This window comes from Rattus norvegicus, chromosome 1, assembly GCF_036323735.1.
Source record: "Rattus norvegicus strain BN/NHsdMcwi chromosome 1, GRCr8, whole genome shotgun sequence".
NCBI classification, from domain to species: Eukaryota; Metazoa; Chordata; class Mammalia; order Rodentia; family Muridae; genus Rattus; species Rattus norvegicus.
The window spans coordinates 220,284,283-220,308,070 of record NC_086019.1 but is presented as its reverse complement, the minus strand read 5'-3'; the positions used below and the strand labels follow the sequence as shown (position 1 = coordinate 220,308,070).

The window sequence follows — 23,788 nt, the reverse complement described above, 5'->3', positions numbered from 1 at the left end:
TTATGTTGATTAGAGAATATTTGGTGATTGCTTAGAATATTGATATGGACTCCTCTATGAATAAATCACAAAGATTCAATCTGTAGAAAAAGACAGATGATGGCCACTGTATTCTTCATGAGTGACAGTCCTGACTATGCTTTTGTTTGAAAGGATGTGGGATTTGGGACTTTGGATTTGGGAAGCAGTGGCATGCTTTAGATGGGACTTAACGGGCCACCCTAGTGGGAATACGGAATACTTTGTTGCTTAGAGTAATCTAAATTGTGTAGACCTGGCTCAAGGGGTTTCAGAGGAGAAGAATCTCAGTGGCATAAAGACTGTTTTGTGGTATTTTGGTGAAGAATGTGGCTGCTTTTTTTTTTTTTTTTTTTTCTTTTCTGAAGAGTCTGCCTGAGGCTAAGGTGAAGAGACTCGGATTAATTGTATTAACAAAAGAAGTCCCAGAAAGATTTTGTTCTCTGGCTAAATCTCAGGAAGAACATTTTAAACAAGTATAGCAAGCCCGGAAAGGAAAAATATAAAATATATGGTTCTAATATTAAAGAAGTACCAAGACGTTAAATGGAACTAAATCCCGTGTTAAAGGAGATGAGACTTTGGGCCAATCTCCTATCCAGCTAAATTTAGATTCAGGCATGGTGGTAAACACCTTTAATTCCAGGAGATCAAGGTAAGCAGATCTCTGAGTCCAAGGGCAGCCTAAACTAGCACAAGTTCTAGGTGAAGAAAAGTTTAAATCTAGGCATGGTGGTGCACACATTTAATCCCAGTTTACAGGCATGCAGATTTGTGAGTTAAAAGTAAATTTACAAAGCAAGATCCAGTACAGCCAAGCTTAGGCAGTGAAGGAGTTGGAAAACAGTAAGCTGGTAATAAAATAGGGGGTCAAAGAGATATTCCAGCTCCAGCAAGCAGGAAAACATGTCAGCTCCAGCCATGTGGCACTCGCTTTATAGTCCAGAATAGAAGGAAGTACTAAGACAACTGGTGCTGGTTAGCTGGAGCTAAGAATTTAGCATTGATTAAGAAGAGACCAGTATCACTGAGGTGAAATATTCTGTGTTTTCTGAGAGCATAAAGAAATTGTGTTCCAGAGATAGCCAAAGTTGTACCTTAAGCTGCAGATGTACTTGATAATGTGTAAGAATCACCCAGTTGGTACTGGTTTTGAAGTCAGGAAGGGGTCATGAAGAACAGTGAGGCTTGGCACTGTGAGAGGCCATAGAAGGCCATTGATAAGCAGCCTCAGATGGAGTTGACAACACAGGAATGAACGGGGAATGCAAAGGATTTGAGGTTTGGCACCATGAAGAAAACCTGTGAGAGGCTATTGGTGAAGCCTTGTGGCAATGGAAGAACCCAGTGTACTGGAGATACCTGTACCATGGAATTATCACCAAGAATAGCAGCAGCAGTAAATGGATCAACCTGAGTTTAGAGTGCTACAAAGGGCAGGACTGGAGAAATGAAGTCAGCCCTTTGGAGGAGCCTAGAAGTCAAGAAGCTGTTAACATTGAAGTTGCCTTGGAGACCCCAAAATTTTTGAAATGCCAGAGCCATAGGATATCTCCTGAGGAATGTTGCTAATAGGGAATGGAACCAGCCCAGGAAAAGAAGTTTGTTGCAGTCAACAAAGATGAAAAAAGGACTTGGAGATCTGACAACTGCTTTGACATCAGACATGAGAAGCAGAGTTTCAAGTATGTCCAGCTGGTTGCCTGTTTTAATTAAGGGATTACACTTAAGGGATTGGATGGATCTCAGAAGAGACTTTGAACTTTGGACTTTGGAATTTTGACTAAATGTACTTTTAAAATTAAGGTATGTCTAATATGGTCCCAAATAGACTTGAGAGTTTAAAGAAGCCTAAGGGCAGCAGGGAATGGAATGTCATGGGTTGAATATGCTTGGCCCAAAGAGTGGCATTTTTGGAGTTATAGCCTTGGAGTAGGTGTTTCACTGTGGGCATGTGCTTTAAGACACTCATCCTAGCTGCCTGGAAGTCAGTATTTTGCTAGAAGCCTTCGGATGAAGATGTAGAACTCTCAGCTCCTCTTGCACCATATCTGCCTCTATGCTGCCAAGTTCCCACCTTTATGATAATGGACTAAAACTCAGAACCTCAAAGCCAGACCCAAACAATTGTCTTTATAAGAGTTGCTTTGGTCATGGTGTCTGTTCACAGCAGTGTAAAATAAAACAGACACCCTTTTGAATTTCCAGGTTCTGGTGCATTGGAAACCAGGAACTGTATTCTACAACATGACTCTTTTATTGAGTCTCAAAGTAGGTGCATATTTTGTGTAAGTTTACACATGGTCTCAATGTCAGCTACTCATGGTTATTCAATACTGTCTTAAGTACCACACATAGCATTGGTCCTTTCTACTGTCTATTCCACAAAATCCAAGTTTTTGACAACTTTGATCTTGGAGATAAACACAATATTCTAACTTTTAGGATTTTATTACTTAAGAATGCATTTTTATGGGATATTTTATTTATTTACATTTCAAATGTTAGCCCCGCTCCTGGTTTCCCCACCAAAAGCCCCCTATGCCTTTATTCAGTTCTTTTTTTGTTGCTACCTGCTTGATTGCAGCTCTCAGCTTTATTATTTCTCACCATCTACTCCTCTTTTGTGTATTTGCTTATCATTGTTCACAGCTTTCAGATGTGCTGTCAACCAGCTAGTGTATGCTCTCTCCAGTTTCTTTTTGGAATCACTCATAGCTATGAGTTTTCCTCTTAGCACTGTTTCCATTGTGACCCACAAATTTTGATATTTTGTGCCATCATTTTCATCAAATTCTAAAAAGTCTTTAAATTCTTTCTTTATTTTTTCCCCTTGACCCTGTTATCATTGAGTACAACATTTTTCAGTTTCTGTGTGTATATGAGCTTTCTCTTGTTTTTGTTGTTATTGAAGACCAGCCTTAATCCATGGTGATTTGATAGGATGCATGTGATTATTTAGATTTTCTTGTATCTATTGAAGCTGTTTTGTGGTTAATTATATTGTCAGTTTTTTGACACGGTAACATGAAGTGCTGAGAAACAGGTATATTCTGTTGTTTTATGATGCAATGTTCTGTAGATATCTCTTAAATACATTTGGTTCACAATTTCTCTTAATTTCAAAGTGTGTTTAGTTTCTGTTTCCATGATCTGTATATTGATTTGAGTAGGGTTTTAAAGTCTCCCACTACTATTTTTTTTGATGTGCAATGTGGTTTTTGAGCAAAGGTTCTCCAATGGAGGAGTTGGAGAAAGGACTGGAGGACTGAAGGGTTTGCAACCCATATAAAGAACAACAATATCAAGCATCCAGGCTCTCCAGAGCTCCCAGGGTCTAAACCACCAACAAAAAGTACACCTGTAGAGACCCATGGCTCCAACTGCATATGTATCAGAGGATGGACTGGTTGGACATTAATGGAAGGAGAAGCCCTTGGTCCTGTGAAGGTTAGATGCCAAAGTATAGGTGTATGCCAGGACAGGGAGGTGGGATTTGCTGGGTGTGTGAGGGAGCACCCTCATTGAAGAAGGGGGATGGAGGATAAGATACAGATTTTCTGGAGGCAAACTGGGAAAGGGGATAACATTTAAAATATAAACAAATAAAATATCCTATTTAAATGATAAATCTTCATTCCAAGGAAGCCAAGAGAAACATTTCTACCATTGCATGGAAGAGTTTCCTTTAAATCAGACATAGAGAGGTCCCCTGCAGTCTAGACCACACCCAGACCTGAAGGGACCCAGTCAACAGTTCCCTGCACCCAAATCCCGTGGGAGGGAGAGCTAAACCTTCGGAGGGGCAGACACACCTGGGAAGCCAGAAGAGACTACACTCTGCCCACATTTCTGACTCCAGAGGAAAACACCTAATGCCACCTTGGACCCCGGTGCACGGGTGCCCCGGGAAAAGGCAGGACAGACCCTCCTGGTTGCTGCCCTCACGGAGAGTTCAAAGGCAGGCCCCCAGGAGCAACTTCAGCCACAGGACCACAGGTAAGATCAACTTCTCTTCTCCAAGCGACCTCCTGGCGGACTCAAGACACATGCCCACAGGAACAGCTGAAGAACAGTAGACAGGAAAGACTACATGCCTGAAAGCAGAAAACTCTGTTCCCATAACTGGCTGAAAGAAAACAGGAAAATAGGTCTACAGCACTCCTGACACACGGGCCTATAGGAAGGTCTAGCCACTGTCAGAAATAGCAGAACAAGGTAACACCAGAGACAACCTGATGGCGAGAGGCAAGCGAAGGAACCAAAGAAAACAAGACTATATGACATAATTGGAGACCAATTCTCCCACCAAAGCAAACACTGAATATCCAAACACACCAGAAAAGCAAGATCTAGATTTAAAATCTCATTTGATCATGATGATGGAGGACTTCAAGAAAGACATAAAGAATTCCCTTAGAGAAACACAGGAAAACATAAATAAACAAGTAGAAGACTGTAGAAAGGAATCACAAAAATCCCTGACAGAATTCCAAGAAAACACAATCAAACAGGTGAAGGAATCAAAAATGGAAATAGAAGCAAATAAAGAAAGCACAAATGGGGGTTAGAGATTTAGCTCAGTGGTAGAGCACTTGCCTAGCAAGCACAAGGCCTTGGGTTTGGTCCCCAGCTCTGAAAAAAAAAAGAAAGCACAAATGGAGACAACCCTGGATATAGAAAACTAAAAGAAGAGACAAGGAGCCATAGATACAAGCATCACCAAAAGAATACAAGAGATAGAAGAGAGAATCTCAGGAGTAGAAGATTCCATAGAAATCATCAACACAACTGTCAAAGACAATGTACTACAAAGAAAAGGCTAATGGTCCAAAACATACAGGAAATCCAGGACTCAATCAGAAGATCAAACCTAAGGATAATAGATATAGAAGAGAGTGAAGACTCCCAGCTCAAAGGACCAGTAAATATCTTCAACAAAATCACAGAAGAAAACTTCCCTAAGCTAAAGAAAGAGATGCCCATAACCATACAAGAAGCTTACAGAACTCCAAATAGATTGGACCAGAAAAGAAAATCCTCCCATCACATAATAGTCAAAACACCAAATGAATAAAACAAAGAAAGAATATTAAAAGCAGTAAGGGGGGTTGGGGATTTAGCTCAGTGGTAGAGAACTTGCCAAGCAAGCGCAAGGCCCTGGGTTTGGTCCCCAGCTCCAAAAAAAAAAAAAAAAAAGAAAAAAGCAGTAAGGGGAAAAGGTCAAGTAACATATAAAGGCAGAGGTATCAGAATCACACCAGACTTCTCACCAGAGACTGTCAAAGCCACAAGATCATAAGATCCCAGACAGATGTCATACAGACCCTAGGAGAATACAAATGCCAGCCCAGCTTACTGTATCCAGTAAAACACTCAATTAACATAGATGGAGAAACCAAGATATTCCATGACAAAACCAAATTTACACAATATCTTTCTACAAATCCAGCCCTACAAAGGATAATAAATGGTAAAGCCCAACACGAGGAGGCAAGATGCACCCTAGAAAAAACTAGAAACTAATCATCTTGGCAACAAAAGAGAGAGAAGAAAAGCACACAAACATAATCTCACATCCAAATACGAATATAACAGGAAGCAACAATCACTATTCCTTAATATCTCTCAACATCAATGGACTCAACTCCCCAATAAAAAGACATAGATTAACCAACTGGATATGCAATGAGGAGCCTGCATTCTACTGCCTACAGGAAACACACCTCAGAGACAAAGACAGACAGTACCTCAGAGTAAAAGGCTGGAAAACAAATTTCCAAGCAAATGGTCTGAAGAAGAAAACTGGAGTAGCCATTCTAATATCGAATAAAATCGATTTTCAACCAAAAGTCATCAAAAACGATAAGGAAGGACACTTCATATTCATCAAAGGAAAAATCCAATCCAAGATAAACTCTCAATCCTAAATATCTATGCTCCAAACACAAGGGCACCTACATACATAAAGGAAACCGTGCTAAGGCTCAAAGCTCACATTGCACGTCACACAATAATAGTAGGAGATTTCAACACTCCACTCTCATCAATGGACAGATCATGGAAACAAATTAAACAGAGACATAGACAGACTAAGAAGAATCATAAACAAAATGGACTTAACAGATATTTATAGAACATTCTGCCCTAAAACAAAAGGCTATACCTTCCTCTCACCTGCTCATGGTACTTTCTCCAAAATTGACCACATAATTGGTCATAAAACAGGCCTCAATAAATACAGAAAGATAGAAATAATCCCATGTGTCCTATCAGACCACCACAGGCTAAAGCTGGTCTTCAACAACAATAAGGGAAGAACGCCGACATATACATGGAAGTTGAACAATGCTCTACTCAATGATAACCTGGTCAAGGAAGAAATAAAGAAAGAAATTAAAGACTTCTTAGACTTTAATGAAAATGAAGGTACAACATACCCAAACTTATGAGACACAATGAAAGCTGTGCTAAGAGGGAAACTCATAGCTCTGAGTGCCTGCAGAAAGAAACAGGAGAGAGCATATATCAGCAGCTTGACAGCACACCTAAAAACTCTAGAACAAAAAGAAGCAAATAAATCCAGGAGGATTAGAAGGCAGGAAATAATCAAATTCAGAGCTGAAATCAACCAAGTAGGAACAAAAAGAACCATAGAAAGAAACAACAGAATCAAAAGATGGTTCTTTGAGAAAATCAACAAGATAGTTAAATCCTTAGCCAGACTTATGAGAGGACACAGGGAATGTATCCAATTTATCAAAATCAGATATGAAAAGGAAGACATAACTACAGAATCAGAGGAAATTCAAAAAATCATCAGATCCTACTACAATAGCCTATATTCAACAAAACTTGTAAGTCTGCAGGAAATGGACAATTTCCTAGACAGATATCAGGCACCGACGTTAAATCAGGATAAACCATTTAAACAAACCCATAACTCCTAAGGAAATAGAAGCAGTCATTAAAGGTCTCTCAACCAAAAAGAACCCAGGTCCAGAAGGGTTCAATGCACAATTCTATCAAACCTTCATAGAAGACCTCATACCAATACTATCCAAACTATTCCACAAAATTGAAACAGATGGAGTGCTACAGATTTCCTTCTACGAAGCCACAATTACTCTTATACCTAAACCACACAAAGACCCAAAAAAGAAAGAGAACTTCAGACCAATTTCCCTTATGAATATCGATGCAAAAATACTCAATCAAATTCTGGGAAAGCGAATCCAAGAGCACATTAAAATAATCATCCATCATGATCAAGTAGGCTTCATCCCAGGCATGCAGGGATGGTTTAATATATGGAAAACCAACAACATAACCCACTATATAAAAAAAAAACTGAAAGATAAAAACCACATGATCATTTCATTAGATGCTGAGAAAGCATTTGACAAAATTGAACACCCCTTCATGATAAAATTCCTGTAAAGAATAGGAATTCAAGGTCCATGCCTAAACATAGTAAAAGCCATATACAGCAAACTGGTAGCTAACATTAAACTAAATGGAGAGAAACTTGAAGCAATCCCCCTAAAATCAGGGACTAGACAAGGCTGCCCGCTCTCTCCCTACTTATTCAATATCGTTCGTGAAGTTTTAGGCAGAGCAATCAGACAACAAAAGAATATGAAAGGGATACAGTTTGGAAAAGAAGAAGTAAAAATATCACTATATGCAGATGATATGATATTGTAATTAAGTGGTCCCAAAAGTTCCACCAGAGAACTACTAAACCTGATAAACACCTTCAGCAGAGTGCCTGGGTATAAAATTAACTCAAATAAATCAGTAGCCTTCCTCTACACAAAAGAGAAACAAGTTGAGAAAGAAATTAGGGAAATGACACCCTTCAAAATAGTCCCAAATAATATAAAATACCTCAGTGTGACTGTATCCAAGCAAGTGAAAAATCTGTATGATAATAATTCAAGCCTCTGAAGAAAGAAATTGAAGATGATCTCAGAAGATGGAAAGATCTCCCATGCTCATGGATTGGCAGGATTAATACAGTAAAAATGGTCATTTTACCAAAAGCGATCTACAGATTCAATGCAATCCCCATCAAAATACCAATCCAATTCTTCAGAGAGTTCAATAGAACAATTTGCAAATTCATCTGGAATAACAAAAAACCCAGGATAGCTACAACTATCCCCAACTATATAAGGACTTCCGGGGGAATCGCTATCCCTGAACTCCAGCAGTATTACAGAGCAATAGTGATAAAAATTGCATGTTATTGGTAAAGAGACAGACAGATGGACGAGCGGAATAGAATTGAAGACCCAGAAATGAACCCACACACCTATGGTCACTTGATTTTTGACAACGGAACCAAAACCATCCAATGGAAATAAGATAGCATTTTAAGCAAATGGTGCTGGTTCAACTGGAGCATGTGGAAGAATGCAGATCGATCCGTGATTATCACCCTGTACAAAGCTTAAGTCCAAGTGGATCAAGGACCTCCACATCAAACCAGATACACTCAAACTAATAGAAGAAAAATCGGGGAAGCATCTCAAACACATGGGCACTGGAGAACATTTCCTGAACAAAACACCAATGGCTTATGATATAAGATTAAGAATCGAATGGGATCTCATAAAACTGCAAAGCTTCTGTATAGCAAAGGACACTGTAGTTAGGAAAAAATGGAAACCAATAGATTGGGAAAAGGTCTTTACTAATCCTGCAACTAATAGAGCGTTTATATCCAAAATATACAAAGAACTCAATAAGTTAGCATGCAGGGAGACAAATAACCCTTAAACAATGGGGTTCAGAGCCAAACAAAGTATTCACAGCTGAGGCATGCTGAATTGCAAATGGCTGAGAAACACCTAAAGAAATTTTCAACATCTTTTTTTTATTTTAAATATATTTTTATTTCTATTTTTTCTTTTTTTGGTTTTGTTCCCAAGTATTTTTTTATTAATTTTTTTATTAACTTGAGTATTTCTTATTTACATTTCGAATGTTATTCCCTTTCTGGTTTCAGGGCCAACATCTCCCTAACCCCTCCCCCTCGCCTTCTATATGGGTGTTCCCCTCCCCATCCTCCCCCCATTATGGCCCTCCCCCAAACAATAGTCATAAGGGAAATGCAAATCAAAACAACCCTGAGATTGCACCTCACATCAGTGAGAATGGCTAAGATCAAAAACTCAGGTGACAGCAAATGTTGGCCAGGATGTGGAGAAATAGGAACACTCCTCTATTGTTGGTGGGATTGCAGACTTGTACAACTATTCCAGAAATCACTCTGGAGTTTCCTAGAAAATTGGACATTTAACTACCTGAGGACCCAGCTATACCTCTTTTGCTCATATACCCAATAGTTGTTTCAACCTATAACAAAGACACATGCTCTACTATGTTCATAGCAGCCTTATTTATAATAGCCAGATGCTTGAAAAAACCCAGATGCCCTTCAACAGAGGAATGGATACAGAAAATGTGGTACATCTACACAATGGAATATTACTCAACTATCAAAAACAACAACTTTATGAAATTCATAGGCAAATGGATGGAACTGGAAAATATCATCCTGAGTGAGGTAACCCAATCACAGAAAAAGACACATGGTATGCACTCATTGATAAGTGGCTATTAGCCCAAATGCTCGAATTACCCTAGATGCACAGAACACATGAAACTCAAGAAGGGTGACCAAATTGCGAATGCTTCACTCCTTTTTTAAAAGGGGAAGAGGAATACCCTTGGGAGGGAATAGGGAGGCAAAGTTTAGAAAAGAGGCAGAAGGAACACCCATTCAGAGCCTGCCCCACTTGTGGCCCATACAGCCACCAAACTAGATATGATGGATGAAGCAAAGAAGTTCAGGTAAACAGAAACCGGATGTAGATCTCTCCTGAGAGACACAGCTAGAATACAGCAAATACATAGGCGAATGCCATCATTAAATCACTGAACTGAGAATGGGACCCCCGTTGAAGGATTCAGAGAAAGGACTAAAAGAGCTTGAAGGGGCTTGAGATCCTAAATGAACAATGCCAACCAACCAGAGCTTCCAACCACCCAAAGACTGACCCTGGGCTCCAACCTCATAGGTAGCAATGAATAGCCTAGTAAGAGCACCAGTGGAAGGGGAAGCCCTTGGTCCTGCCAAGACTGAACCCCCAGTGAACATGATTTTTGGGGGGAGGGTGGTAATGGGGGAGGATGGGGAGGGGAACACCCATAGAGAAGGGGAAAGGGAGGTGTTAGTGGGATGTTGACCTGATAATTGAGAAAGGGAATAACAATTGAAATGTAAATAAGAAATACCCCCAGCTCCAAAAAAAAGAACCAAAAAAAAAGAAATACCCAAGTTAATAAAGATGAAAAAAAAAGAAGTGCAAACTCATGATGAAGAGTAGAAAGAGAATAAATCAGTACAAAAAAATCAGACATAGAGTTTCAGTTATGCATATTATCCCTCTATTTTGTCATAATATCATCTTAAGTACCCCATGCTTGCCTAATTTTATAATCTCTCCACATATCTTTACTAGTTTTAGAATTTAAGGGTTATGGCCATATACCCAGATATTCTGAGTATTCAAGTCTGTGCTTGTTGGTTTCTAGTACAGAGATTTGTTGGTTGGTTAATTTTTATCCCTTTTGTCAATTTGACACAAGATTACCACACTTGGAAATATCCTCACTTGAGGAATTGCCTCCATCACGCTGGCCTCTGGGCAACTACGTAAAACCTATTCTTGATTTAGATAGAAGTAGGAAAACCCAATATCTTGGGGGCTGGGAGTATGCATGGGGAAAAAGTCCTCTGTTGCATAGAAACAGGGAGCAAACCTTGGTTAAAGCAATGGAAAAGCAGCATTCTCTCCTGATCTCTAGTATAGTTATTTTCTCAAGTTCCTGATTTGAGCTCCTGCCCAGGTTAGAAAAAAAAAGAAAAGAAAGGAAAAGAAAAGAATAGGAAAAGAAAGAAAAGGAAAGAGAAGGAAAGAAAAGAAAATTGAATATTTTATTTATTTATATTTCTTCTTTTTTCTTATTTATTTATTTATTTATTTAGTTCCTTTTTTCGGAGCTGGGGACCAAACCCAGGGCCTTGCACTTCCTAGGCAAGAGCTCTATGACTGAGCTAAATCCCCAACCCCTTTTTTCATTTTTAATTAGATATGTTCGTTTATTTATATTTCAAATGTTATTCCCTTTCCCAGTTTCCTATCCATAACTCCCCTATTCACTGTCCATCCCCCATAAGGGTGTCCCCCACATCCACCCCCACTACTGCCCCCCAACATTTCCATGCACTGTTGGTAGAACTTTGGCAGGACCAAGTGCTTCCCCTTCTACTTGTGCGCCCCAATAAGTCTATTCTCTACTACACACGTTGTTGGAGCTCTGGGTCTGTCCATGCATAGTCTCTGAGTAGTGGTTTAGTCCCTGGAAGCTCTAGTTGGTTGGCATTGTTGTTCTTATGGGGTTGCATGCCCCTTCAGCTCTTTAAAACTTTCCTCTAATTCCGGCAAAGTGGGTCCTGTTCTCAGATAAGTGGTTTGCTGCTAGCATTCACCTCTTTATTTGACATGCTCTAGATGTGTCTCTTAGGAGAGATCTATATCCGATACCTTTCAGCATGTACTTTTTAGATTCATCTCTTATATAGTTTTGGTCCCTGCATGTGTGTTTATATATATGTGTGTGTGTGTATATATATATATATGGACCAAATGTGAGGCAGGCTCTGAATGGCCATTCCTTCAGTCTCTGCTATAAACTTCACCTCCATACCTCCTCCTATGGATATTTTTGTTCCCTATTTTAAGAAGGAGTGGGAGCATCTACATTTTAGTCATAATTCTTCTTGAAATTCCTGTGGTCTGTGCATCTTGGGTAATTTGAACATTTGGGCTAATATCCACTTATCAATGAGATCATACCAAGTACATTTTTCTGTGATTGGGTTACCTCACTCAGGATAATACTTTCTAGTTCATTCCATTTGCCAATGAAATTCATGAAGTCATTGTTTTGATAGCTGAGTAGCACTGCATTGTGTAGATGTACCACATTTTTTTGAATCCATTCCTCTGTGGAAGGGCATCTGGGTTATTTCCATCTTCTGGCTATTATAAATAAGGGTTCTATGAACATAGTGGACCATGTGTCTTTGTTGTATGTTGGAGTATGTTTTAGGTATATGCCCAGGAGAGCTATAGCTTGGTCCTCAGGCAGTGGAATGTCCAAGTTTCTGAGGAACCTCCCGACTCATTTCCAGAGTGGTTGTACCAGTTTTCAATTCTACCAACAATGGAGGACCTCTTTCTCTACATTCTCACCAACATCTGTTGTCACCTGAGTTTTTTATCTTAACCATTCTGACTGGTGTGAGGTGCAATCTCAGGGTTGTTTTGATTTGTATTTCCCTGATGACTAAGGGTGTTGAACATTTGCTTAGGTACTTCTCAGCCATTCCATATTGCTCAGCTGAGAATTCTTTGGTTAGCTCTGCCCCCCATTTTTAATAGGCTCTCCAGAGTCTATATTCTTGAACTCCTTGTATATTTTGGATATTAGCCCTCTATCAGATGTGGAATTGGTAAAGATCTTTTCCGAATCTGTTGGTTGCTGTTTTGTCCTAATGAAAGTGTCTTTTGCCCTACAGAACATTTGCTGTTTTATGGGGTACCATTTGTTGATTATTGATTTATGTTTTGTTCAGGAAATTTTCCCCAGTGCCCATGTGATTGAGACTCTACTTTTTTTTCTATAAGTTTGAGTGTATCTGATTTGATGTTGAAGTCATTGATCCATCTGGACTTAACCTTTGCATAGGGTGATAAGAATGAATCAATTTGCATTCTTCTACATGCTGACCTTCAGTTGAACCAGCACCATTTGTTGAAAATTCTCTTTCTTCAATTGGCTGGTTTTAGATCGTTGGTCAATGATCAAGTGACTGTAGGTGTATGGGTTCATTTCTGGGTCTTTAGTTCTTTTCCACGATATATCTGCCTGTCTCTGTACCAATACCGTATAGTTTTTATGACTATTGCTCTGTAATAATCATATGTATGCTGATGTATACTCTCTCCTGTTTCTTTTTGCAGACATTCAGAGCTGTGAGTTTTCCTCTTCGCACTGTATTCACTGAGTCCCATGAGTTTGGGTAAGTTGTATCTTAATTTTCATTAAATTCTAAGAAGTGTTTAATTTCTTTCTTTATTTCTTCCTTGGCCATTTTGTCATTGAGTAGAGCGCTGTTCAACTTCCATGTGTATGTATGCTTTCTGTCATTATTGCTGTTATTGAAGCCCAGCCTTAGTCTGTGGTGATCTGATAGCATGCATGGGATTATTTCTATCTTTCTGTATCTGTTGAGGCCTGTTTTGTGACCAACTATATGGTCAATTTTGGAGAAGGTACCATGAGGTACTGAGAAGAAGGCATATCCTTTTGTTTTTGGATGGAATGTGCTTCAAATATTTGTTAAATCCATTCGGTTCATAACTTCTGTTAGTTTCTCTATGTCTGTTTAATTTCTGTTTCCATGCTCTGTCTATTGATGACAGTGGGGTGTTGAAATCTCCTACCATTATTGTGTGAGGTGTAATGTATGATTTGAACTTTAGTAAGATTTCTTTTATGAATGTACATGCCCTTGGATCTGTTGGACAGATATTTAGGATTGAGAGTTCATCTTGGTGGATTTTTCCTTTGATGAATGTGAAGTGTACTTCCTTATCCTTTTGATGACTTTTGGTGGAAAGTCAATATTATTCAATATTAAAATGGAAACTCCAGCTCCTTCTTTGGATCATTTGCTTGGAAAGTTATTTTCCAGTCTTTTACTCTCAGGTAGTGTCTGCTTTTGTCTCTGAGATGTGTTTCCTGTATGTAGCAAAATATATCTAGTCTGTTAGCCTATGACTTTTTATTAGGGAATTGAGTCCCTTGATATTGTGAGATACTAAGGAATAGTGATTATAGCTTCCTGTCATTTTTATTTTTAGAGGTGGAATTATGTTCGTGGGTTTCTCTATTTGTTGCATTGCAAGCCAGTTACATTCTTGCCTTTCGTATGGCATTGTTTCTCTCCTTGTGTTTTAGTTTTCCATCTATTATTCTTTTTATGACTGGATTTGTAGAAAGATATTGTGAGAATTTGGTTTTGTCATGGAATGTCTTGGTTTCTCCATCTATGTTAATTGGGAGTTTTGCTGGATACAGTAGACTGGGCTGGCATTTGTGTTCTCTTAGTGTCTGTATGACATCTGTCCAGGATCTTCTGGCTTTCATAGTGTCTGGTGAGAAGTCTGGTGTAATTCTTATAGGTCTGCCTTATATGTCACTTGACATTTTCTCCTTACTTATTTTAATATTCTTTCCTTGTTTTGTGCATTTGGTGTTTTAACTATTATTTGAAGGGAGGAATATTTTTTCTAGTATACTCTATTTGGAGTTCTGTAGGCTTCTTGTATGTTTATGGGCATATCTTTCTTTAGGTTAGGGAAGTTTTCTTCTATAATTTTGTTGAATATATTTACTAGCCCTTTAAGTTGGGAGTCTTTACTCTTTTCTATACTTATCATCCTAAGGTATGATCTTCTCATTGTGTCCTGGATTTCCTGGATGTTTTGGGCTAGGAACATTTTGCGATTTACATTATCTTTGATGGTTATGTCAATGTTTTCTGTGGTATCTTCTGTCCCTGAGATTCTGTGTTGTAAATCTTGTATTCTGTTGATGATGCTTGTATTTATGACTCCTGGTCTCTTCTTTAGGTTTTCCATCTCCAGTGTTCTCTCTTTCTGCGCTTTCTTTATTGTTTCTATTTCCATTTTTAAGTTCTGAATGGTTTTGTTCAATTCCTTCACCTGCTTGCTTGTGTTTTCCTGTAATTCTTTCAGGTTTTGTGTGTGTGTGTGTGTGTGTGTGTGTGTGTGTGTGTGTGTGTGTGTTTCCTCTTTAAGGGTTTCTACTTGTTTACTTGTGTCATCTTGCACTTCTTTAAGGGAGTTATTTATGTCCTTCTTAAAGTCCTCCATTATTATCATCAAATGTGAATTTAAGTATAAATCTTGCTTTTCTGGTGTGTTTGGATATCCAGTATTTTCTTTGGAGAGAGAACTGGTCTCTGATGATGCCAACTACTCTTTGTTTTTGTTCCTTAGGTTCCTGTGCTTGTCTCTTGCCATCGGGTTGTCACTGTTGTTTGCTTGTCTTGCTGTTTCTGATAGTGGCTTGACCCTTCTGTAGCACTCCTGTAGAACTGTTTTCCTGTTTTCTTTCATCTGTTTCTGGAAACAGGTACTGTAATCTCAGGTGTGTAGGTTATCCTGGTGACTGTCTTTCAGTTCTAGGTGCAGGCAGGAAGCAGATGGGTCCTGCCTCTGAGTGCTCATAGGTTCTTGCACCCAGTGGGCACAAGGTAATGCATATACAAAAGTATATGCAACTTAGCCTGAATTAAATGTGTTTCCTTGTAACATAATGTATTACTGCTAGAGTAATTTTTTTCATACCATCACTTAACAGCCAATACAAGTTATTTCTTTGATATATTTATGTAATATGCAATCATTATTGAAGGGGATTCACACTTGAAATCCATGTAACAGAGAAAATAATGCTCACTTATTTTCTTTTTTAAAAAAATATAAACTTATTTATTTTTACTCTCCAGATTTTATTCCCCTATTGGTCCACCCACTGACTGTTCCACATCACATACCTCCTTCAGACACACCCCTCAGTATCCACAAGTATGTCCCCACCCCACCCACCCAACCGACTTCTAAATTTTCTGTGGCCTCTACTCTCTTGAGAATTAGGTGCATCTTCTCTGACTGAACCCAGTCATGAGAGTCCTTTGCCGTAAAGGTGTTAGAGGCCTCATCTTAGCTGGTGTATGCCACCTGGTTGATGACCCAGTGTCTGAGAGATATCAGGAGTCCATGTTAATTGAGACTGCTGGTTGTCCTACAGAGTTGTCCTCCTCCTCGGCTTCCTCCAGTTTCCCCCTAATTCAACCAGAGGAGTCAGCAGCTTCTGTTCATTGGTTGGGTTCACATATCTGCATCTGACTCTTTGAGCTGCTTGTTGTTGGATCTTTTGGAGGACAGTCATGGTAGGTCCCTGTTTTTAAATGCCCATAGCCTCAGTAATGATGTCAGTTTTCAGGCTTCCCCTTGATCTGGATCCCATTTTGGGCCTGTCACTGGACTTCTCCTCAAGATCTTCTCAATTTCTGTTCCTGCATTTTTTTCAGACAGGAAGAATTATGGGTCAGAGCTTTGACTCTCAGACAGCAACCCCATCCTTCATTTGATGCCCTGTCTTTATGCTAGAAGTAGGTTCAATAAGTTCCTTTTCCCCACTGTAGGGCATTTCATCTAGCCTTCCCCCCCGACCCCCGGTCATGTCCTGAGTGTCTCTCACTTCCCAGGACACTGGTATATTTTAGAGTGTCCTTCCAACCTCCTTCATCCAAAGGTTGCCTGGTTTCATTCTTTTGTTCACCTTCAATACTTCAGTACTTTCCCCCCATCCAATACCAGATCATGTTTCCCTCTCCTCCACCCCCATTACCTTTCCCTCCTTCCTCCTCTCATTCTACTCCCATTCTCATACTCCTCATTTCCTCCTCCACTTATCTGAGAAGTTGAAGATCCCTAAAGGTATCACCCTATCATGGGACATCCAGTTGCAGCAAGAATAAGAACATCATAGTCCACTGACCAAGAAACTATTATTAAACTTTCATGTTGTGTCATTATCTGGCCCCATGGTGGCCACACTTGAAAGCAAAAACTGTAATATATTACTACATCTTTTTGCGTCCTTAAGATGAAAACTATTTTGTTTGGAAAGTATTGGCACAATGGTTTCTTATCAGCTCAAAGAACATGGACATAGCAGCAAATACTGAGAAGTAGATGGTAATTAGAATGATGTAGTCAACTAGTAAGATGAGTCAATTGATAATGGTGTCTGGCGCAGAGACTGACAATATGAGAGTTCAACTCCTGGTCCAAGTGGGAAGCTTAACGTCTTCTTCCCCATGACTTATATAGCTTTTATTTTGTCATTCTATCATATGGAGAATCACATGAAGTGTATGGTTAAAAATTAATTTAATGTCCATTAATGTACTATTTTACCTTGGTAGATTAAATTTGGATTCTCAAGTCATTTCATTGAAGCATTTTTAAGTATACCAGTAAATTTTAGGCTTAAGGACCTGAAACATTTCAGGATATAATATATACATATTCATATAATAATCATGTAATTTATGCCAACTTCTTAGGCCAGATCAAAAGCACATGTGCTTTAGAGCTAATGGATCCTACTTTCATTTTATAACCTGTATTTAGCAAACTTCAATAGATGTTCTGGAAGAAAATAACATGGTAAGCATTGTTTTTTGCTATACACAGGTCACTGAGCAGAGATAACCTATTGTGAAGTACAGAGTTTAGTGACTTCTAGTTAAATATGTATTTACATGAGTGTTACACAGCCTAATCTATACACTGGAGGGCAGATGCATAAACAGGTATGCCTGAGGCAGATATAGGAGGAAAAGAATCTGAAAGCATCCAGGACCAGGATTCTTTCAGATGTACTTCAATAGAGGAATGGATACAGAAAATGTGGTCCATTTAAACAATGAAGTACTATTCAGCTATTAAAAACAATGACTACATGAAATTTTAGGTGAATGGATAGAACTAGAAAATATCTTCTTGAGTGTCATAACCCAGTCAGAAAGAAAACACAATGTATGCATTCACTGATAACTGTATATTAGGCCAAAAGCTTGGGATACCTAAGAAAAACTTCACAGATCATATGAAGCCCAAGAAGAAGGAAGACAAAAATGTGGATTCTTCAGTCCTTTTTAGAAGGGAGAACAAAATACTCACAGGGGGTAATATAGTGACGAAGAGTGAAGCAGGGACTGAAGCAATGGTCATCCAGAGACTGCCCCACCTGGGATTCATCTCATATGCAGCCACCAAACCCAGTCACTACTTCTGATGCCAAGAAGTGGTTGTTGACAGGAGCAAGATATGGGTATCTTCTGAGAGGCTGTGCCAGAGCCCTACCAATTTAGATGAGGATAGTTGCAGCTAACCATTTGACTGAACAGGGGACCTCAATGAAGGAGTTAGAGAAAAGACTGAAGGAGCTGAAGATGTTTTTTAAACCAAAGGAAGAAGAACAATATCAACCAACCAGAACCAACCAGAGTTCCCAGGGTCTAAATCTCCAACCTATGAGTACACATGAAGGGACCCATGTTTCTAGCCACATATGTAGCAGAGGATGGCATTGTCCAGCATCAATAGAAAGAAAAGCCCTTGGTCCTGTGAAGGCTTGTTTCCCCTATGTAGGGTAATGCTAAGATGAGTGGATGGGTAGGAGTTGGAGCATCCTCATAGAAGCAAGGGGTTGGGAGGAGGGGTTATTGGAGGGAGAGGAGGTATGACATTTGAAATGTAAATACATAAAATCCAAGAAAAATAAAATTAAAAAAAAGGCTAGTGTAGAAGAGGTTGAAAGACCAACTTTAATGACAGAATTTTCAGTAGAGAGACTTTATGCTGAAGCCACAAAGGATCTGGTCTTGGTATAATAGACTAGCTATCTTTATCTACATCACCTATGTAATGTAATTCTTTTTTGTTTATAAGAAGAAAATGATGAAGTTACCAGTAGAAACACCTAATGTGAAGGAAACCCATACAGTAAATATGCAATTGCTAACTATATCTTCACATCAAATATAGAAAAATACATTAATTTTGGGAAATGTTTGCCCTTTTAAGAAGGTAAGTAGCTCCCTTTTATAGAATGAGCTTTTCATCCTCCTCTGGAGATCGCATGTAAATAGACAGCAGCCTTTATTCAAATGCAGCATGTATGTGAGGTTCCCAATAAAGCAACTGTCTTGTTTGAAATGAGAATCCTAAAATGAAGTTAAGTAGAACGGTGTTCCCATGTTGGAAGCTCTATTCAAATTTTAAAATTATTCTATGACTTAAAGAAAGTTGAGTATGTCCATCCTGGTAGCACATTATTATTATTATTATTATTATTATTCAAACACATTTATTTACTAAGCAAAGAAATGATCCTGTGTAAACCAACAGTTTGACATGGATTTCACGTGAAGTGTTTGCGATAAAGAAAACTGCCCAAACTGGAGATCCATCCCATATACAGCCACCAAACCCACTCATTATTGCTGATGCCAAGAAGTGATTGCTGACAGATGTCTCCTGATAGACTTTGCCAGAGCCTTGCTGATACAGATAAGGATACTTGTAGCTAACCATTAGACTGAGCAGGGGGACCCCAATGTAGTAGTTAGAAAAAGGACTGAAGGAGCTAAGGGGTTTGCAACATGATACGAAGAACAACAGTATCATCCAACCAGACTCCCCAGAGCTCCCATGGACTAAACCACCAACTAAAAGTACACGTAGAGGAACCCATGACTCCAGCCACTTATATTATAAAGGATGACATTGTCTGGCATCAATAGGAGGCGAAGCCCTTGGTCTTGAGATGAAGGCTTGATGCTCCAGCACAGGGGAATGCTAAGGTGTTGAGGTGGGAGTGGGTAGGTGGGAGTGGAGGCATCTTCTTCGAAGCAGGCAGAGGCGGAGGGGTATGAGAGAATGGGGAAAGGGATAATATTTGAAATGTAAATACATAAAATATCCATAAAAATAAAAATAAACAAATAAGAAAGAAAGAAATATTTAAAAAAGTGATTAGGGATACAATCATGGACCATACACTGTCATTAGATCTTTAAATATCCATTTAGTCCTTTTTGTTAGACTATTCAAATGGTAGTTATTTATATGAGTAGTTGGAGGGAAAAATTGATATGTACGGTTAGACCAAACTTCTAAGTCAAATTTCTTCTGTTGTGATACTTCTTGTCCACAAGAATCCTTAAAAGAAACACAGAATGGGGACAGACACAAGAAGTCGGAAACTAGGAAAGCCCATGGGCATCAAATCAGCAGAGCAATGGAGGGGATCAGGATAACTGTGTATCTGAGGTCTCTTGTCAATGCTCTTTTTGGTTTTCTGGGATACTGGGAGATGTGGTGTAAGTGGATTAATCTGGTTTACTTTCTGTTTATAAGATATAAGACAAAATACTTTTTCTAAGATTATTAAAGGATAGATTTTCTTCATATTTGGAAATAATTCTAAGATTCAGCTGTAACTCCCCCATGTATGTTCAAACAAGTATCAGCATTCCTGACTTCTGGCGGCCTAGTTAACTTTCACTCTTGATTTGTCCTATAAGTTTACCACAACAAATAAATTCCTTGATAAGGATGGAGAGAGAGAGAGAGAAAGTAGGGAGGGAAGGAGGAGGGAGGGAGGGAGAGAGAGAGAAAGAAAGGGAGAGTAATGGGGTGACAAAAGTATAGACCAGAGCGATTTGGCGGTCTTCATCATCCTCTGAGGTGCTGGAGGGAGGCCTCAGGAATACCAGGCTAGTAGAGCTGTTAAGACCTGTTCATTGAATTCAGTTTATTCACTCAGACAGCTAACTCCTGTCCAGCATGATGATGAAGCCCTCATTCCACCTTCTCATAGATCTGAGTACAGGTGATATTGTTCACGACACATTCCACCACCATCTTCCCATCCTTCAGTTTTCTTGCTATTGTGCTTTTCTCCCTTTTCCATTGCTGGTGCTGGACCAGGGCACCGTCTGTGAAGGTACATTTGGTCTTACTCAGTCTTCCTGCAATCAAACTTCTCAGGGTACAAGAAAACACTGTCGTGCTTACTGTGTTCTCAGTTTTGTCAGTGATGTTGTTGCCATCAAAATAATGATACAGTCTGGTTTGGCCATGGCACCTATCTTCCCAAGAGCCAGTCCTATTTCTAGCTCCTGCATGTAGTCCTCAAAGCCTTGGCTTTCCAACAACCACCACTTCACTTTGCGGTCCTTAAGGCTGGCCATGACGGGCAGGAGAGCACAAAAGCAGCAAGGAGAGGCAGTAATAGGGGTGCTCGCATGTGATTTTGTTTTTTGTTTTTTTAATGTAATGTAATGTTGATGACAGTAAGTGATATAATTTTGTTTGTCCTTTTCTGTTGAATGATTTAACTGACAATTACCACACAATTCCCTGACATCTTTATCTCCCCTCAGACTGCTTTATGGAAGATGGAGTTCCTCAGCGCGCCTTTCACATCTTTATTTCGAAGAGTGTAAATCAGAGGGTTGAGTAATGGGGTGACAAAAGTATAGACCAGAGCGATTTGGCGGTCCTCATCCTCTGAGGTGCTGGAGCGAGGCCTCAGGTATACGAGGCTACAGCATCCATACTGCAGCAAGACCACAGTGAGGTGGGAGGAGCAGGTAGAGAAAGCCCTCTGGCGACCCTCTGCAGAGTGCATGCGTAGAATTGTAGAAGCAATGAACACATAGGAGATACATATCAGCAGGAATGGGACAGTCAGCACCAGTATGCCCACTACATAGAGGACTGCCTGGTGCACATGAATGTCAGCACAAGCTAGGCGGAGAACTGGGGGCACATCACAGAGGAAGTGGTTTATTTCCCTGTCATGTCCACAGAAGGGCAAGGTGAAAATTAAGGTAGTGAGCTGGAGGGAGAGAAATAGCGCCAAACTCAAAGAGCCCATCACCATCTGGATACACAGCTTCTGGGTCATGATGAGGGTGTAGTGTAGAGGGTGGCAGATGGCCACATACCTGTCATAGGCCATGATTGCCAAGAGAAAGCAGTCAGTGCTTCCTAAAGTTACAAAGAAGAACATTTGTGTCCCACAACCAGCCAGTGATATGGGTTTCTGGGCCCCAAAGATGTTAGAAAGCATTAAAGGTACTACATCTGTGGTGTAGCAGATTTCCAAGACAGACAGACTGCCAAGGAAGAAATACATGGGCGTGTGTAGGGAGCTGTGGGTGCACACCACCCAGATGATGGCTGTATTACCACAGAGGATCATCAAATACAGCAGGACAAAGAGGAGGAAGAGGAGAGCCTGGAATTCAGGGACAGTGGTGAAAACGCGGAAAACAAACTCAGGAGTCCCAGATTGATTGAGGACAGGCTTCCCATTCATCATGCCTTGCATGGAAAACAAACAAACAAACAAACAAACAAACAAACAAACAAAGGAAATGCGGTATCTTATTTACTGAGTTGCTTCAAGCCAGAGAAAAGTCAGGGAGGCTGAATCTGTTTCTTCTGTGGTTTTCTTCTTGGTATTTAGTTTCGATCCCAATTTTGGGAAATAAATTCACAATTAAAAGTCTGGCATATTTTTCCTTAGAAATCTTAGTAGTGGACATGCTTGTCTACAGACAAATTCCCAAAAAAACTGGTAGATGTTTCCTCCATTTATTTCAATATTTGATTTAACCGAGAAACATTTTGTTTGTATGTAAAACTGTATATTTTGGACATATTTTTAAATAGGACAAACATATATTTAACTGTGTTTAAAGCTAGATAAATAAATGCACCATTCACATTTTTATATAGATTCTTACTCAGATAGAATATATGTAGATTTACATGTAAAGTTATGTAAAGATCTTAGTTATTTTTGTAATAAAATTAAATCACTACCAAGATGGAGAACCACAATAATAAACAGACAGACACTTTCTCTATCATTTTCACCACTCTTTCAGCTTTCATCACTAACAATTAGTTTAACTATATTTCAATTATCAATGTAATGATAATTTATGAACTTCACTGTACTTAAATATGTACTTCTACATCATGCCTGCAAAAGTTATTCAGGTTGTTCTATCTAGCACTTTTATGTACTAACTCTCTGTTCTCATAGCTCTCTGTGCCTTACACATAGCTATACTCCATTTACTTTACATCTAGTCTGACTCCATATCAAACTGGGCTATTATCTGAAGTCTGATCTTTTATGACCTACACTTTTCATATATTTCTCATTTTATAATTTTTCTGTATTTCCTTCTGTGACCCAAAGGTTTTCAATTTAGATAAAACTTTACCTGACAATGAATTAAACAGAAATGTGTTAATATTAGTCTTACCTGAGATACAAGAAAACTGAAACAAGACAGAATAATGATTAACTGAAGAAACAAAACACACACACACACACACACACACACACACACACACACACACACAGGATCAGTGAGACAGTCACAGTCATGAGCACTCTGAAGTGAATGGTAGTGGGGAATTGTTAACAATCAACAACTCAACTGGTGTGACATACAAACCAACGTAACTCATCTGTACAACATGCTACATGATGACTGCTTAACTCTGAATCTCATAGTGTCCTCTACAGAATATTTGACTATTCCATATTTGATTTTAATTTATTCTACTATGCCTAAAAACAGTGCAAATCATCAGTAATAATTATATATTCATTTAATTACATCTAACCAGATGTGAAAGTGTTATAAATGTATTTAATGAATTCTGGTAATGTCATGCTTTAGAAATAGTTAATAATTATGCACAAAAATGTTGTCATCAGATAACCGTAAACCCCAATAATGAAAAAAATAAGATTCTTTCATAATTTTCTACTTATGTTTGTCATAAATATGTTGTCCCACTTTATTTTAAAAAAATACCTGATGAACGGAATAAAGGCTTTGATTTTTATTAACTTTTATAATCAAAGTAAAATCTTTGACATTTGTCCATAGGTTGATGGTTCCTTCCTCTCAAACAATCAAAATAAATGAACA

General features: G+C 39.0%; 1 protein-coding gene and 1 pseudogene across 1 annotated transcript; both read right to left on the bottom strand.

Annotated features, from left to right (window-relative positions):
• Positions 1-20,624: 20,624 nt before the first annotated feature.
• Positions 20,625-21,016, bottom strand: Fabp5-ps2 (fatty acid binding protein 5, pseudogene 2; annotated as a pseudogene).
• A 188-nt stretch (positions 21,017-21,204) lies between these two features.
• Or10q1 (olfactory receptor family 10 subfamily Q member 1) lies at positions 21,205-22,161 on the bottom strand. The gene has a single exon (NM_001001289.1). It carries the CDS (start codon positions 22,159-22,161, stop codon positions 21,205-21,207), a length of 957 nt encoding a protein of 318 aa, NP_001001289.1.
• Positions 22,162-23,788: the final 1,627 nt, after the last annotated feature.

Excerpts from the sequence above, each read along its gene's own strand:
- Or10q1 (NM_001001289.1), bottom strand. The coding sequence starts at position 22,161 with ATGCAAGGCATGATGAATGGGAAGCCTGTCCTCAATCAATCTGGGACT.